This window comes from Nanorana parkeri, unplaced genomic scaffold (genome assembly GCF_000935625.1).
Source record: "Nanorana parkeri isolate BGI_ZX_2015 unplaced genomic scaffold, ASM93562v1 scaffold1166, whole genome shotgun sequence".
NCBI classification, from domain to species: domain Eukaryota; kingdom Metazoa; phylum Chordata; class Amphibia; order Anura; family Dicroglossidae; genus Nanorana; species Nanorana parkeri.
In genome coordinates, this window is record NW_017307434.1 from 286,151 (window position 1) to 304,932 (window position 18,782).

General features: G+C 47.3%; 1 protein-coding gene across 1 annotated transcript in view; it reads left to right on the forward strand.

The window, feature by feature from the left end:
* PSTPIP2 (proline-serine-threonine phosphatase interacting protein 2) overlaps window positions 1-8,731 on the forward strand; it is an 81,463-nt gene extending 72,732 nt beyond the window's left edge. The window contains exons 11-15 of the mRNA XM_018568270.1: window positions 983-1,028; window positions 2,235-2,314; window positions 3,573-3,671; window positions 5,602-5,698; window positions 8,625-8,731. Of these exons, the coding sequence (XP_018423772.1) occupies window positions 983-1,028; window positions 2,235-2,314; window positions 3,573-3,671; window positions 5,602-5,698; window positions 8,625-8,731 (429 nt within the window). The remainder of the gene's footprint in view (window positions 1-982; window positions 1,029-2,234; window positions 2,315-3,572; window positions 3,672-5,601; window positions 5,699-8,624) is intronic.
* The last annotated feature ends 10,051 nt before the right edge of the window (window positions 8,732-18,782 follow it).

Sequence of the window (18,782 nt, forward strand, 5' to 3'; positions counted from 1 at the left end):
GGGAGGTTTCCCTTACATTGGCGGTCAGTGAGAGAAATTTCCCCCTTTTGTTGGTGGCTTTTCTATATTTGTGGCTAGTGGAACAAGGTTTCCCATACATTGGCAGTCAGTGGGAGAAATGTCCCCTTATGTTGGTGGCTTTCTTAGACTGGTGGCTAATGGAAGGTTTCCAATACATTTGCAGTCAGCAGGAGAAATGTCCCCTTATGTTGGATGGTTTTCATAGATTAATGGCTTGTGGGAGAAGGTTTTCCTTACATTGGTGGTCAGTGAGATATATTTCCTCTTTTGTTGGTGGCTTTCTTAGATTGATGGCTTGTGGGAAAAGGTTTTCCTTACATTGGTGGTCAGTGGGAGAAATGTCACCTTTTGTTGGTGGCTTTGTTAGATTGATGGATTGTGGGAGAAGGTTTTCCTTACATTGGCAGTCAGTGGGAGAAATGTCACCTTTTGTTGGTGGCTTTGTTAGATTGATGGCTTGTGGGAGGTTTTCCTTAATGGTGGTCAGTGAGATATATTTCCTCTTATGTCGGTGGTATTGTTAGATTGGTGGTCAGTGGGAGAAGGTTTTCCTTACATTGGTGGTCAGTGAAATATATTTCCTCTTATGTTGGTGGTATTGTTAGATTGGTGATCAGTGGGAGAAGGTTTCCCTTACATTGGCGGTCAGTGGGAAAAGTTCCCCCTTGAATTGCTGGTCAGTGGGAGAGGTATCTTCTTAGGTTGATGGTCATTGTGGGAAAGATTCCTTTACATTGGTGGTCTTCCGGCCACTCGTCACATTTGAGGAGCAGTAGGGAATTGTGGGGAGGGGATAATCTGTCTCTCTCTACCAATCCTGAGATTTGCATGTTATAGTAGGTGTGGCGTCAGTGTTCCTGACAACCTAATGGTACTTGCAGGAGCCTGAGCATGTCAGAATTTCATCTGTGGTGCCAAGCCGGGTATCTCAGACCTTTGATATATATCCTTTTCTTCGCAGATATATGCAAAGTTGGCTCATTCCAAGGTGACATTAGAAGATGCAGGTAAGCTATAACTTATGTCATTTATTACGTGGCGTGTCTGTGTTTCCTGTCTTTGGTATCTCTAATATAAAAGAAACGTTTGCCACCATTATAGTGCAGAGGAACCTCCTATACTGTACAATCAAAACTTTATTTACACAAATCTTATGGAACGGGTGATAACACATCTCTGAATACAACACAAAAAAAATACCTTTTCATCCTAGGACAGTGGTTCTCAACCTTTCTAGGACCAGGACCACTTGGTAACATTTGCCAGGTTGTGGTGACCCCCAATGTAGCGCTGGATTCCAGAATTAGTAAGGTGCTGGACTCGGGACTAAAAATAGAAGCACATTCACAAGAATACAAGTGCTCCACAGCCCCTGCTACCTGCTCTGTCTGCATGCAGCCTTCTCAGCCCCGGCACTGCTTAAACGCCCGCCTCCTGCAGAGCTCACATTGTATGGGAGGCAGGAAGACAGCAGCGGCTGTGAATAGAAAAGCCTTGCTGTACACACTCCCCGGCCACTAGATGTCGCTGCAGCGGCCAGGGAGTGTGTATAGCGGCACTTTTATATTCACAGCCTCTGCTGTCCTCCCGCTGACTGACACTGACGCGCTAGGAGGTGGGTGAGGAGCCTCTCACCTAGCGCAGCAGAAGTGGATGCTGCGACCCCCTCAACAGTGAGTTGTGACTATGGTTGCCACCTGTCCACTATTCACCCGGACAGTTTGGGTTTTGAATGCTGTGTCTGGGTTTCATGGCAGCAGAAACCCGAACACAAGATGTCAGGCAGACGGGGCAACCAAAATTAAGATAGGGGCTACTGGTCCCCCACTGAAAATAGTCTCAACTGTGATATTTACATACAAATGGGTGGCGCTATTCACATATGTATAGGCCGCGACTCATTCTCCCGAAAAAGTGTCTGCGCGTCACTAGAGTGTTCAGGTTCCGCTTGAAGAAAAGGTGGCAACCCTAGTTGCGACCCACTTTTGGGTCGCGACCCACAGGTTGAGAACCGCTGGCCTAGGAGGAAACCTGTGCCAAGTGAAACATGGAGGCTGTCATTGCTGAATTTAATCTGCCTGACAGTCATGGTCATCCTTCTATAGAAAATAAGTGGCATTATAAGATCAGAAAAATGGCCAGGCAACTATCCCACAAAGAGATGAGAGAGAGGAGAGAGAGATCACACTGAATCATGACATTCTATTTTTCAGATAAGACATACCAGCAGAACATCAACCTATTGGATAGAATCCGGGAAGACTGGCAGACTGAACACATTATTTCCTGTGTGGTATGTATATTGGAATATTCCTCCTCTGTATGTCATATCAGGGGTCGGCACACCAGCTCTCCTAGTCAGCTCCTATTAAGCCAGGAATTCTAGGGGAAATTTCCAACACTTTCCATAGCCGAACACTTCATCGTCTCCTGAGCCTTGTGATTGGCCCACCACTGTGATTTGCAGCATCATTGAGTAATAGCAAGGTGCAGGAGGTGGGGACAGCATGGAGTTCACCCACCCTGAGTCTAGCCAGGAACAGCAGTTCATGGAGACATGTACATGGCTTACTGGTAAGGGTCAGGGCCGGATTAAGAGCATCATGGGCCTGGTGCTGTCAGTCAGTTGGACAGGAAGCAGCAGATGCAGCTCTCTAATTAGGTGGTAACTCGCTCCTAATATGCCTGATTAGAGAGCCGCCAGGGCCTCTGCCTGATTGTGTTCAGACCAGCTGGCCCAGATCGCCTTCGGGCATACTGAGGCGATCCTAGGCGGCCGGGCTTTTTTTCGGTGGTGGGCCTGGAGCTGGTGCTCCAGTAGCCCCTATGTTAATCCGGCCCGGGTAAGGGTCAAGTCATAGATACAAGTAGGGATGCACAGATACCGGTATCAAGTACCGATTTTTTTTTTCTTTTTGGTATTTGCAGATACCGAAAGTCCCATTATGGAAGCCAGGTGGCGTGTAATGACTTGCCACCTGGCTTCCTGATTAGCCGGGAAGCCGTCCCCATGCTTCTCGTCACTATGTGACGAGAAAGCATGGAGCCGGCTTCCCGGCCAATCAGGAAGCCGGGCAGCGCGTAATGACGTGCTGCCCGGCTTCCTGAGACAGGAAGTATCGGGCTGGGCATCGGAGCATTTGGGAGAGTACGGGTACTCGCCCAAATACTCGCTATCAGTACCGATACCGATACTAGTATCAGTGCATCCCTAGATAGAAGCTTACAGGATAAGTAGAATAGGGTAGCCCATCAAGTCAAGGATACAATTCAGGATATGCTACTAAAACCATCTGACAGCAGAGTAAGCTCATCAAATGAGTTAAATGGGCCTAAAACTAGACCACATGGGATAGGCGAGTAGGATAGATGGGCGGGGCAGGCGGGTAGGATAGATGGGGGGGGGAGGACTCTCGCTGGTCTTTTTTTCACCTGTCTATGATGTATGTTGAGGGCAGAATGTGTCCTTCTTAGTCTACTAAAGAAAGTTGAGAGGCGAGATGCGGCCATTTATTTATTCGTTTTTACTTCATTGTAATGTTCTTCTGCAGTTTTTCGAGAACCAGGAATGGGATCGGATAAACTGTTACCGGAATGCAGTGTGGACTCACGTGAACCACTTGTCACAGCAGTGTGTCAGTAACGATGTGGTAAGTGGGTACAAAGGTCACTACTAAGCCCCCCACCGGTTCCCCTTACCTTGAATTAATGTGTATCTAAATATATTTATTTTCTTCTGGATAGGGCAGTGAAGGGTTAAAACCCCTGTAAGTAGTTTATTGCTGTCTGTGCCCCCTCTGGGGAGATTTATCCTCTCTATCTTGATGACGCTTATTACCGAGATTGAAGGAGAGAGAAAATCTAAAATCCTAAAGTGTATGTAAACGCAAAGCCGAAAATGTAATATATATTGCAGCCTAACAACCCTTAGATGGGGTGGCTGCATTAGTTCTCTTTATTTTAGGCTTTATTTTCTCCGGTGATCCAGCCAGTAACACACTTCCTGTCTCAGGGTGGGTCCACTTTGTGGAGGAACAACTAAGCCACCTTTGGACAGCACAAGGGTGGCTCCGTATGCCATGTACACACTTCCTGTCTTAGGGAGGGTCCACTCTATGGAGGAGCAATGAGGCCTCCCTTGGACAGCAGAAGGGTGGCTCTGTATTCCACGTACACACTTCCTGTCTCAGGATGGGTCCACTCTATGGAAGAGCAACGGAACCACCCTTGGACAGAACAATGGCAGCTTGGTATGCCATGTACACACTTCCTGCCTCAGGGTGGGTCCACTCTCTGGAGGAGCAATGGGGCCTCCCTTGGACAGCACAAGGGTGGCTCCGTATGCCATGTACACACTTCCTGTCTCAGGATGGGTCCACTCTATGGAAGAGCAACGCAACCACCCTTGGACAGAACAATGGCGGCTTAGTATGACATGTACACACTTCCTGCCTCAGGGTGGGTCCACTCTCTGGAGGTGCATCCTTCACATCACTGGTCTGAGTAAGACTATAAGTAGGGAATACGCAGACTATTGTTTGCAGGGACCCCAGAGACCGCACTATAAGTGCCAGAGGGCCCCTAGTTGGGCACCAAGGCTTCGAAGTATTAAAGATACTTATGTTCCACACACATTGGGGTCTATTTATAAACAATTGACAGGGTCGATAGCCCTGCAAATATATATGGGTGTTTGTTCTGTGCGAATATATGCCAAAATGAATGTTTATTCGTTTTTATTTCATGTAATGCTGCATTATGGCCACTAGATGGCGGTGATGAGCACATAAAATGAAATACCTTTTCTCCTATGCCCCATTTGCTCCATCTAGTGGCCAGAATCCAATATTGCATGAAAACATTAAAAACTTAATTCCACTTGTAAAGAAAAAAACTGAAGAACATTTGTTTTGGCATGTTATAGACCCCAATTTGTTTCTTTGTAAATAATAACTTTAGCCAGCCAATAAAGGGTTATGATGAAGAGGAATTATATTTAACCTGATCCCAGTTCACCGCTGTAGTCCATGCTCACCTCTCTCCGGCTCAGGGACTGTCCCTCGGCATCCTCATGTATATTGCAGGGCTATGGGCCCTGCAATAGATGTGATGACGTCAGCAGGCATCCAACCACCTGAGTGCAAAAGGTTATAAGGCTGTGGGTGCTGGTCTTGGAGCCAGCGGAGTAAAAGTCCTTCACAAAGGTCCCCTGGACAAAAACAAGCAGTTAACCCCTACAGAGAGCAGAGCTGTGGGAGTGGCCAGCGGGCAGCTGTGACCGGTCTTTATTACAGGAGGGAGCGGAGACCAGACCAGTCACCCTGCACAAGGAAAGAGAGCAGCAGTGACCGGTCTTTATTACAGGAGGGGGCGGAGACAAAACCAATCACCCTGTACAAGGAGAGAAAGCAGCAGTGATTGGTCTATATTACAGGAAGCTCCTAGTGTCACACTGAATTACTGCACAGACCTGGAAGAAGTACACAAAGCTCACCAAGAATACACGTGACTTGTATTAAACAATATTTGCTCAGCTTTAATATTAGTCTGTCCACTCATGTAATTTCTGTAATCTTTCAGATGTATGAAGAAGTCCGAAAAGGGCTGGAGGGCTGCAATATCGAAAAGGACATTGAATATTTCACAGAAGGCCATAAGACAGGAGATAAACCCCCAGGTAACCCCATTACTCAGCATGTTCTATAGAAATGTAACCATTGATACTACAGAGATAGCAATGGTTACATTGATATGCTCATTTCCTCCAGCGTACACTTGAATTGTAACATTGTACCTCCTTACAATCATGTATTTATTTCCTCTGATCTTTAGCTCCATCTAGTGGCCATGATATGGTATTTTCTCCATTTACTCTGTTCTGTATGAAGGAACCTATTGAAAGGCATTCAACCAGAAGAGAACATTGGTTTTTGCCCCGTTCTCAAAATGTACCTGCAGTTTGTCTGGAAGAAAAACCAGAAAAGCCCTAGCCCCATAGTTCTCCTTTAATCTGACAAGCATGGTAAATACTGATACACTTTCCCTTTAACTATTTTCTTTTTCTTGTTACGGAGGGTTATTCACAAAGCTAGCTGAAGGATCAGCCGTAGCTATGGCTGATCCTTCGGCTAGCTTCGGCTGCCTGAGCCCTTCGGTTCAGTAGAACCGAAGGGCTGCTGTATGGGCTATTCACTATAGCCCTTACAGCTCCCTAAGTTGGCCAAGCGGCTCGGTTGAGCCGAAGGCATATGCTTCGGCTTGACTGAGCCAAGGTGAAAGCCGGAGCGGGCCGAACGGCCGGCTGAAAGCCTGCTACTGACAGCTGGGCGGCTGGCTCCGGCCACTTGCAATGACAGATCAGCGTCCCCTGGTTACTTGGTAACCAGGGGACGCTGATCTGTCATTACAATGAGAGCACAAGGGAGCCGTCTTTGATATCACCGCCGGCTCCGCCGAGCTCTCATTGTAATGACAGCTGGTCCCAGCCAATAGAAAACAGTCGGGCGGAGCCAGCTGTCACTGCTAGCTCCGCCCAATCATTTTCTACTTTTTAAAAACTGTTTTTCTATTCTGCTCGGTACCGAGCAGAATAGCCAACCGAGCGGCATTCGGCTATTCAGTCACTGCTGTTCGGACCCTTTGAGAATAGGCCGAACAGCGAGTAGCCTGCCGGGGGTTCGGCTTACCCAATCCAGATGTTAGATCGGCTGAGTTGAACTCCTTCAGATCTTTAGTTATCACTAGAGGGATCCCCAGCAGGAGGAAGGAGGTCCTGATTCCTCTATATAGATCTTTATTATCACTAGAGGGATCCCCAGCAGGAGGAAGGAGGTCCTGATTCCTCTATATAGATCTTTAGTTATCACTAAAAGGGGTACCCAGCAGGAGGAAGGAGGTCCTGATTCCTCTATATAGATCTTTATTATCACTAGAGGGATTCCCAGCAGGAGGAAGGAGGTCCTGATTCCTCTATATAGATCTTTATTATCACTAGAGGGATCCCCAGCAGGAGGAAGGAGGTCCTGATTCCTCTATATAGATCTTTATTATCACTAGAGGGATCTCGTGCAGGAGGAAGGAGGTCCTGATTCCTCTATATAGATCTTTATTATCACTAGAGGGATCACCAGCAGGAGGAAGGAGGTCCTGATTCCTCTATATAGATCTTTATTATCACTAGAGGGATCCCCAGCAGGAGGAAGGAGGTCCTGATTCCTCTATATAGATCTTTATTATCACTAGAGGGATCCCCAGCAGGAGGAAGGAGGTCCTGATTCCTCTATATAGATCTTAGTTATCACTAGAGGGATCCCCAGCAGGAGGAAGGAAGTCCTGATTCCTCTATATAGATCTTTAGTTATCACTAGAGGGATGCCCAGCAGGAGGAAGGAGGTCCTGATACCTCTATATAGATCTTTATTATCACTAGAGGGATCACCAGCAGTTGGCTGATAGACAGCTGGCTCTGCCTATCTAAAGGGAGAGCCATCTGTGCCCGCCCCCTCCCCTGTCCGTTCCTCCAGTCAGCGCTGGAGGATCGGAGAGGGGGGAATCCCTGCAGGGAGCCGTGACTGACAGTCACGGCTCTCTGCAGGGAGATGATCGAAAAGTGAGTGAGCGACTGTAAGTGTTCGCTCACTTCCCAATCTATAGAGCCGACCTGTGACAGTTTCAATGTCACACGTCGGCTCTAACTATGAGGATGAGTGGAAATCACTCGCCTCATAGTTCTCCTTTAAGAGGTGAATGGTAAACCAAATCAAAATGAAAGAAGGGCCTTTAGATATATCGGTTGAGCAGAGTATACTCCCAAGGAGGATCTAAGAAAAATATATGTGGCTGCAAAAAACATCAATCTGGAGCTTTACCCCCCGCAGTACCTGTTCTCCGCCACAAGATGTCCTTAGTCTTCCAGGTTTAATGACACCCAGTGTCACAGCTCAGGAGACCGAGGTCAGACTGTGAGTGCAGGATGTCATCCTTCACTGTCAGTGTATTGATGCAGGAAGCAACGCTGACGAAATGCCGACCACCAGCAGAAGCCTGAAGAGGAACATGACCCAGTGCATCATGTGACCGGCCAGAAGGCATCAGAAGGTGAGTATACAAAAAAAGAAGCATCACATACTACCAATGAAAAAACACCTGCGTTCAGGGGGCGGGAGGGGGCGTGGCAGTGCATTGAAGTCAGCCGGTCCTCTCTTCTCTCTCTTTCTCCCCTGTTTCTATCTGCTGTCTCTTCTCTCACTTTCTCTGCTGTCTCTCTCCTGTCTGTCTTTTCTTACTTCCACTGCAGCAGCTTCCAAAGTCTCCTCTCCTCTCTCCTTCCCGTCTGCGGCGTCTGACACATTCAGCCGCAGGAGCACCGCTTTGCGATCTACTGGTATATCTCGATCTACCTAATGGGCACCCCTGCCCTAGGAGAACATGGAGACCAGTTTTGGGCTTTACTTAGTTCGGTCATACAACTTTTTTTAAAGTGCTGTTCTTCAAATCTGGAAGGTCTGGAAGCATCAAACGAAATAGGTTAAAAGTTAGAAGTATGAATACACAAATTCCCTTCCATGTATCATAGACCTGCCTCTGCAACTTGTGTTTTCCAGCTCCCATCCCATATGAAAACTTCTACAACAACCAGAAGAATTCAGTGCCGGTGACAAGGTTTGAGGCTTCAATCTTCTATGACAGCTGCAAATGCATTGAGTTTTAAATCGTGCTTTTTTAGACATGATATTTTATCTGGTAATTAATTTTGTCTTCAATCACCATAAAAAGGATAACAGACTGAGCTAAATATAGTCCGTTTTATACTGCACAACTATTAACCCTTTCATGACCATAAATGCCTGGATGCCCAGGCCATATGAGCAGTGGCGTCACAAGGGGGGTGCCACCATAATGACTGACAGTCATTTTGGTGTCACCCCCTTTGAAAAGTCGGCACTCAGTCGTAGAACGAGAGCCCAATAGTTTCAGGAGAGAGGAGGAGACCTGGCGGCATACCTTATCCCGCCGGGTGAATGTTCCCTCCTCTCTCTGCTGGTGTCCATCACCAAGATGGCCGCTGGCAGGTATCAATCAGATGACTGCGCACGCGCGATGACGTAATCGTGCATGCGCGTGGTGACGTCATGCGCAGTGTCGTCACAGTGGGGTGTCACCCGGTGTCCGCTCCGGGTGACACCCGGCCTTAAAGGAGAACTATGGGGTTAAGGCTTTTCCCCATAGTTCTCCTTAGGGTAACGGGAGGACACAAACTAGCGTCCTCCCGTCACCCTAGGCTCAGTATACCACAAGCTACAGCTCCCTGTATACTGAGACGCCGCAGCTGAAGCGGATCCCGACAACTATGTCTGGATCCGCCCAGCTGCGTGAGTGACAGCTGGCTCTGCCTATCTAGAGGCAGAGCCAGCTGTACCCGCCCCCTCCCCCAGTCAGCGCTGGTGGATCAAAGCGGGGAAGGGGGAATCCAGCCCCTCCCCTGTCACGGCAGAAAGCTGTGACAAGATCGAGAAGTGAGCGAACGCCGGTATGTGTTCGCTCACTTCCCGATCTACTGAGCCGACCTGTGACAGTCTCATTGTCACAGGTCGGCTAGAACTATGAGGTGAGTGGAAATCACTCACCTCATAGTTCTCCTTTAAGGTACTTGAATGCGTTTTGAAGATTTAACTCTTGAGTTTTGTGTCACTTTAGTGACACTCGGCTCCTGAAAAATGGCCCCCCCAAAGGAAGTGTCGATCTCCTGGGTCCCCCACATCTGTCCCTGGTTCCTTCTGCTGACCTCCATGCCACTCTTGTATGGAGGTCAGCAGGGGCAATTATCAAGAGTATAATTAAAGCCAAAACATTTTTTGGGTGGAGTAGGGAATGCTTCCTTGTCCCAGTTTGTGTCCCATCAAGGAGATTTCCTTTAGCTTCCTGTCCCAGAGACACAAAAGAAAGTAAGAGGAAAACCCTTAAAAAGTTGTAAACAGAACCTCCTGTTCCTGTGACATCTCTAAAATGTTTGATTTCCCATCAGTGGTCACCTGGACCACGGAGCAGACGGTCATTCCCCTCTATGGGGATTTAGCCTGCAGTAAACACTGGAAGGGTTTAAACACTTCCTTCACGCCATCCAAAACTAAACAAAACCCATTGCTTTGCTGTATTATGACTCTTTCTTTTTGTGTTCCAGGAGACTGCCGCTACCTACTCCTATCAGGGTTCCAGGTAAGAGGTTGAAAATGGACATATCTGTGTTATCTATCCCAGCTGAGAATCTCTCGATTTCATTTTCTTATTTTCAATGTGATTTCAATGCCATCGACCTTAGATGGCCATGTAACCACATGAGGTCAATGATTTCACCGGAACCCCATCCCTTTCTTTAAGTGAAGCTGCCCAGTGGGGAATGCCTTGGCCGGTGCTGTTGGCTTTCTTCCGGGTTAGGATGAGCTCAGATTCAGTCCAAACCCAAGCTCACCCTTACTCAGGACTGCAGGATCACAGGTTTTGCTAGATGAGAGGCAGCATTGCAACAAAATGTGCCTCTAATTCTGTTGCTAATTTGCTTGCGATCTATCCATGCGGCCATTTATATCACCAGCATCCTTTCTCTTTGTTTATGTGAAGCTGCGGGGTGGGGAATGCCCTGGCTGCAACTGATTGGGTAGGCACTGTCGGCTTCCTTCTGGGTCCGAATGAGTTAAAATTTGTTCTGAACCCGAGCTCATTCCTAGTCCTGAGCATCCAACTGAGAAATTTTTGCACTCCATGCAGACAATGAAAGACCAATTGAACCAGTATTGTTTTAGAACTGTGATGTGGCTTTTAGAAGTCCGACATGCCCCCTGCACAGCGCTCCAGTCAACAACGCTGTTAAAGGAGCAAGAGCATTGGTGATTGGAGCAGTGTGCTGGGGGCATGTTGGACCACTGTAGACAGATGCCAACTCTGTGAGAGCAGCAGGTCAGATCTGCAGTGTGCTGGCAGCACCGGAAAGGTGCAACTATGCATCACCCCAGTGGGCCATATAGGCATCAGCTGACCCGCTGTTCTGTGCCGAGAGTGCATTAGCTGTCACTTTCGACATTAGGATCCTCTTAAAAGTAAGAGGGTATCAGGTACTTGACTGGAGACTCAGCTGAGAAGGGGGCTGCCCGTGCACCTCTTGTCCCACACCTCTGGAAGTAGTGACAGGGGATGTAAGGACAGAGTGGGGCACAGGTGTTGGTACTGGTGGCTGGATGGTTCTTGAGGAGGCGTTTGAGTGCGTTGGACCCGCTGGTGAATCAGCAGGACCGAGATGACACCGGGACCTCTTGAAACCAGAGCAGGCAACGGGTATGAGGCCAAGGAAGCACTGGCAGGATGTCGTTGCTCCGGATGCTGATGGAGCGATCCACCAAGTGGCAGACCAGGAGGGAAGTCAGGTTTAAGCCGAGGTCATACACAGGGAGCCGAATCTTGAGGTGCTGAATCACAGATCAGGAGCAGGGTCAGGAAACGTAAGTCAGGGTCATACACAGGAGATCAGAGGTACCGAATCCGAAGGAGGAGGCGGAGTCAATTGGTCACAAGCCGGGTTCATACACAGGACGTCAGGATACAGGAACAGGGTACGGTGCACACAGGGACAAGCTGAAGACCACTCAGCAACCTGGTCATGGCTTCATGTCTGTTTAAATAGGAGTGTGCACCTGTACGCTAACGAGCGCGTTCCTGCGTGCTCACATACGTGCGCTGTTGCGTATAAACGTTCCTGTACGCGCGCGTCTAAGGGCTAAAGAGCGTTTTCCAGGAACTTTGGGCAATGGATTGCATACTTGTGCACGTTTTTGAGCAGGAGTCCATCTGCAGGTAAGTCTCTTACAGTGGGGTAACAAATGTCTACAGACACTAATCGGGGCGGCAGCGCAGGGACGAAGGCGAGGTAGGACACACGGACTGTTGAAGAGGCGAGTGCAAGACCTCTTCTATTGTAGGGACTTTTTGCCAATTTGTTTTTTTTTTTTACATTCCAAGGTAATTTTGTTCAAAAAATGTAGTTGACGCTCTTCATATTAGAATTTCCGGACGGCCTGCATTAGATCAATCTTTCTTTTTTTCCAGATGATCCAGCCTACGCAACACTTGACGAATATAGATTGCCGTAATAGCAGAGGATGTAAGTCAGCCATTGGAAAAATTGTACAAATGGGGCAAAAGTAGAAGGTCCTAAAATTTCCAAGATCGGTCATTGATACCCTAAGGGCTTGCTCACACGATGTCCGGATTCTGTCCAGACCAGGACTAGACTTGTGCGCCGTCAAAAAATTTGTTCCGTTTCGTAATATCCATTATTTCGTATTTCGTAATTCGTATCCGAAACTCAATTCGGATTCGTACGGAATACGGATTTTCGTTAGTTTCGGCACGTTTTCGTAACTTTACGAACATTCGTTATGATGAAGTTAAAAAGCAAAAATACCTTTGTTAATATTGGAGTCGATGTGGTAGTTGTTTATTTATCCGAAATACGAATCCCATTAACGGATTCCGGATCTGAATTTCGTATTTCGGACTTTAAAAAAAACTACCATCAACTCCAATATAAATGTACTTTGCTTTTTACCTTCAATATAACGAATGTTCGTAACTGAACGAAAATACGTCAACGGAATTTCGTATTTCGGACTTTAAAAAAAACTACCATCAACTCCAATATAAATGTACTTTGCTTTTTACCTTCAATATAACGAATGTTCGTAACTGAACGAAAATACGTCAACGGAATTTCGTATTTCGGACATAAATTCGGAAACTGCCATTCGGATTTCGTATGCTTCCGAATGTACGAATTTCAGGAAAATTCGTACGAATTTCGATTCATAACGAAACAAATCGCACATGTCTAACCAGGACAGCTACCTCCTGCACTAAAAACCCATCACAATGTATCCCTATGTGTTTTCTGGGCTCCAGGTCACACCAGCGCAGTGCTTTCTGTTCCAGACTGAAACAAATACTGCATGTCACATTTTTTCTGGTCCGGAACACGCAAAAAATGCGTAAAAAACACAACCGGAAACACCCCGCACTGCAGTTAACTGAAAAAAAAAGTGTATTCTTGCTCTACATACACAAAGGAAAGTACTCGTAAGGAGAGGCCGGAAGTGACCTCAGAGCAAGAATCTGCATACTGACAGCCCCCCCCCCCCGAAAAAAACTGGAACGTGTCCGGAACGTGGTAAAAACGCATCAAAAATGCATTTCACCGCATCTGCGGATCTGCACCAGAAAATGGTGTGAACAAGCCCTTAAAGGTGGAGCAGGATTTGCCTTACCTAAACCCAAAACATAAATCTAACATATTGCTGCCTACCAGTCTTTGGATGGGGTGGCTGCATTGGCTTTCTTTTTTTTTAAGCTTTTTTTTTTCCAATTTTCACCTGGCGATCAGGCCAGTGACTCTGTTATTTTTCAACATGCTTTTGCAGACCAAGCTGTCCAGCAGAAGTGGCCAGTGGAGGGTTGAGACAAACCATTTAGCACTGACAGAGCTGCTTACAACGGTTGTCTTTTATTCAATTATGTAAAACCTTTATCTACAAACAGGGCAGCCATGAGGGGGGTACGGCCGATACTCATGTAAGGGGCCTGGGGGCCCGTCCAGGACCCTTACATGAGTATCGGCCGAGTGTGAGGAGCGAGGAGGCGGATGGGCCCCTGCAGCGGAGGCCTGGCCCTAACAGGGCAGGGCTCCAGCATTGCCGCTCCAGCGGCTTCGAGACAAGCTTGGGCCCCATCAGCGACGCCACTTCCGGACAGTCCGGCGGCAGAGGAGGCCTGGTGTGCAGGTGAGAGGAGCTAGGAAGAAGGGAGGGAGGGGGATGCAGCCCTGACCAGCCCACCTTAGAACCCCCTCAGTGCCCACTATAGACAGTCTCAGATGGGCTGTGCAGCATCTATGGTGGGCTCTGCAGGGTCACTCTCAGGTGAGTACAGCACGTCACTAAGCCCTGCGTCCAGCACGTCACTAAGCCCTGCATCTAACACCGCCCTCCCCACAGGGTGACGATGATGCTAGTCAAGGGTGGCTCTGTTGGGCCTCCATAGAGTGGAGTCTCACTAAGACAGGAAGTGTGTTACTGGCCGGATCAAAGGGGAAGAAAATAGAGGAAAGGAAAAAAAAAAAGAAATACTGTAGAATGCAGCCACCAAATATAATGGCTGTTGTGCTGCAATGTACAGGTGAAACTTGAATAATTAGAATATCATGCAAAAGTAATTGCAGTAAGTTCTGCAAAAGGGGCCCAAACCAAGTACTGAGTACATATGCATGCTTGTACTTTCCAGAGGTCCGATATTGTTCTATGTACAATCCTTGTTTTATTGATTGCATGTAATAATCTACTTTTTTGAGGTTGTGGATTTGGGGTTCTTGGGGTTTTCATGAGCTGTAAGCCATAATCATCACAATTATGACAAATCACGGCTTGAATTATCTTGCTTTGCATGTAATGAGTCTCTCTCATATATTAGTTTCACCTTTTAAGTTGCATTAGTGAAATAAATGAACTTTGCACGATATTCTAATTATTCGAGTTTCACCTGTATAACAAATTGTGAAAATATTTTTAAGTTTCTTATTTATCTACTTATATATATGTTTATATCTGGAATGTGAACGTATCGGTTTGTTATTATTCAGTAGCGCGGTGCCAAATGTTTTTGTTGTATGCTTCCTGCGTTTTTGCCTCCATAAATACTTTGAACCTGTGTGGCTGCTCGCCTTTGGCCCCTCATGGACTAGGGGAGCAAAAAGTATTTAAGTGCCCGTCCTTTCATGAATCAGACCCAATCACAAACCAATACAGCTATAATGACTCTTATGTTCCTTTTATCTTCTAGATGATGGATGTCATTGGACTGTACCATCTCCACTCTCGGGGGAGGGGATGAAGATATAGATATTAATGTATTCGTTGTTTTATTAAGAAAGCTATTTATACAGAGACAGATGGCGTATGGCCTGCCGCAACCTCAAGACGTCTCCCTGGAAATGGAAACAACACACCAAGTCAGGGCGGTCATGGCATGGCCCAGTTTTCACGAGCAACACGAGACATCAAAGCTTTGATAGTGATAACTGAGTGTTGGGTGCAGCATTTTTCTCAGGGATCAACACACAACACCATAGGGGTCCCCCCAAGTGCATTGAACCTGATAAGTAACATGGACATTGGTCAGGAGAATGCACCAGTCCAACCTGGGATGCAGTCTTTTGGATCACCACTAGGGGGGCCTCATGGTAAAAACCCCAATTCATTTGCTCCCATCAAATACCGGCCCTGTATAATGTAATGTGGGATGGAAAGTGTTTGTTGTGTACATTTCCTTCCAGTAAACAGGTGATAATGGAAGGATCCTCCACACGGAGCTGAGCGTTTACATTGCAGGGACCTTGTTTCTACCCTTTGCAGAAGCTGAGTTTGCTCCATCTCTCTAAGTTCCGGTGTTCTATCAAATTTTGTGACTGCGTTAGAATGTGTGACCACGTGACCGGTCACACATTCCAACCCGGTCACAATCTTTGATAGAACACCGGGTGATATGGATGAAGCCGCTCCTGCCCTGGGGCCCAATGATATCGGAGAATTCCCGAGCTTGGTTTGCATTGAAGAATGTTCTCAGCCTATGCAGCAACCAATGGCACTGGGCTACATCAACCGGGATGAAACTGTCTTTGATGGGCAACCTCAGCCCTCCAGCTGTTGTGGTACTACAAGTCCCATGAGGTAATGCAAGACTCTAACAGCCACAGGCATGACTCCCAAAGGCATAATGGGATTTGTAGTCTCACTACAGCATGCTTGTAGTCTCTGACCATCTCCTGTAGCATGCTTGTAGTCTCTGACCATCTCCTGTAGCATGCTTGTAGTCTCTGACCATCTCCTGTAGCATGCTTGTAGTCTCTGACCATCTCCTGTAGCATGCTTGTAGTCTCTGACCATCTCCTGTAGCATGCTTGTAGTCTCTGACCATCTCCTGTAGCATGCTTGTAGTCTCTGACCATCTCCTGTAGCATGCCTGTAGTCTCTGACCATCTCCTGTAGCATGCTTGTAGTCTCTGACCATCTCCTGTAGCATGCTTGTAGTCTCTGACCATCTCCTGTAGCATGCTTGTAGTCTCTGACCATCTCCTGTAGCATGCTTGTAGTCTCTGACCATCTCCTGTGGCATGCTTGTAGTCTCTGACCATCTCCTGTGGCATGCTTGTAGTCTCTGACCATCTCCTGTGGCATGCTTGTAGCCCCTGACCATCTCCTGTAGTATGCTGTAAGCCCTGGCCATCTGCTGTAGCATGCTTGTAGTCTCTGACCTTCTCCTGTAGTATGTCTGCAGTCTCTGACCATCTCCTGTAGTATGTCTGCAGTCTCTGACCACCTCTTGAATAATCCCTGCAGTCTCTAACCGTTTCCTGTGGCAAGGCTGTAGTCTCTGACCATCTCCTGTAGTATGTCTGCAGTCTCTGACCACATCCTATAGCATGCCAGCAGTCTCTATCCATGCCTTGCAGCAGGTCTGCTCCTCTTTTAGTATTGATCAGCAAGGCCGCCCTGCACAGGTGGGGGTTGGGCATTGTTGTTTTCCTGGGTCTGGACAATAGAGCAGCCTGAGTTTTGGGGTTCCCTGGCACAGCTAGAACAAAGTGACAGCTGTGGCACCCAAGTGGTGGCTCTATAATGTGCGATCGCTTCAAGTTTAAATTAAATTAAATCTCCAACCAAAACTTTATTTTGCATACAGAGAGGAACGATTTACAAAGAATGTCAAACTGTCGTTTCATCGCGTCCCCCATCCAACTGTCATTTCCTGCCAGGGATTTACATAGAACCTGCCATGTAAAACGACTCCCCATTGTCTACCATTAAAGGAGAACTATGCGGTCAGGGCTTTTCCCCATAGTTCTCCTTAGGGTAACGGGAGGACACAAACTAGCGTCCTCCCGTCACCCTAGGCTCAGTATATAGGGAGCTACAGCTCGCGGTATACTGAGACGCCGCAGCCGGGACGGATCCCGACATTACTGTCTGGATCCACCCACCTGCGTGATTGACAGCTGGCTCTTCCTATCTAGAGGCAGAGCCAGCTGTAATCCGTTCCACCAGTCAGCGCTGGAGGAGCGAGGAGGGGAATACCTGCAGGGAGCCGTGAGTGACAGTCACGGCAAGTGTAATGCTGAATATAGGTGACCGGTTCTCTTTAATCAGAGACAATAAAGTCCATCAACATAATAAAATCAGTGTAAGCGTGAAACAACATAAATTGCCACTATAGCATTGCTGACGGTGGGCAGCTCCTGCAATAAAGTAGGCACAACATGCTTCCACGATGTGGCAGATTCCCCTTTGAGGTCTATTTATAAACTATTCACAGGGTCGTTCGCCCTGCACATATCTGTGAACTTTTGTTCTGTGTGGATAGTGGGGTTGCCACCTGTCCAGGATTCACCCGGACAGTTCTGGTTTTGAATGCTGTGTCCGGGTTTCATGGCAGCAGAAACCCGGACACAAGATATCAGGCAGACAGGGGCAACCAAAATTAAGATAGGGGCTACTGGCCCCCCCACTGAAAATAGTCTCGACTGTGATATTTACATATGCATAAGCCACGACTCATTCTCCCAAAAACATTTCCATGCGTCGCTAGAGTGTTCGGGTTTCGCTGGAAGAAAAGGTGGCAACCCTAGTGTGGATAGATGCCAAAACAAATGTTCTTTCTTCTTTCCGTACAAGGGAATGTATTATTGAAGGTGTTTTCCGTACAATATCGCAGTATGGCCACCAGATGGCGCCAAGGAGCATAGAAAACAAAGACATATTTCCTCTGCTCCTTTGGCTCCATCTAGTGGCCATACTGCGATATTACATTCAATTTTTTTATAATGTATTTATATAGCGCTGACAATTATTGCAGAGCTTTACATGGTGCACATTCACATCAGTCCCTGCCCTCAAGGAGATTACAATCTAAGGTCCCTATCTCACATGCATACATACAGGGCCAATTTAGACAGGGGCCGATTAGCCTGCCAGCATGTCTTTGGAGTGTGGAAGGAAACCGGAGTACCCGGAGGAAACACACACAAGTGCAAGGAAAGCATGCAAACTCCATACAGATAGTGTCCTGGCCGGGATTTGAACTGGGTCCCCCTAGTGCTGTAAGGCAGAAGTGCTAACCACTACGCCACCACTTGTAAAGAAAAATACTATAGAATGTTAATTTTGTCATATATTCACACAGATTGAAAGTTCACAAATATCAGCAGGGCGATCGATCCTGATAATTGTTTATGAATGAACCCCAAGGTGTTTTTTCCTCATGTAATTTCCATGAGCTGCCTTAACCCAACACGTGATGTATGTTCATTGAGTGCACTGCAATGGACTCGAGTGGTGTGACTGCGCCCTAAAGTTTAAACGTTTATTAACAAAAATCGAAGCTCTCTGAAGGTCGGCACCCGGTCACATGACTAATGCCAAGGCATTGCATGTATGGTCTCAGGCAATGAATCCCGGCGGATTGACATTCAGACAAAGCTGGCCAATAGGTGGTTCTTTCTGAGCGGTCTCATGGCATCAGTACCACAAGTCCCTTTCCATTACATCCGGAACTGCAGGTGGAATTCCAGACTTTGTCTCAGGTCAGTGGCTTCGAACGTCAGAATCCAGACAAAGAACAAGTATTCAATGACAGCACCCACACTTCTACTGCCACCCCCCCCCCCCCCC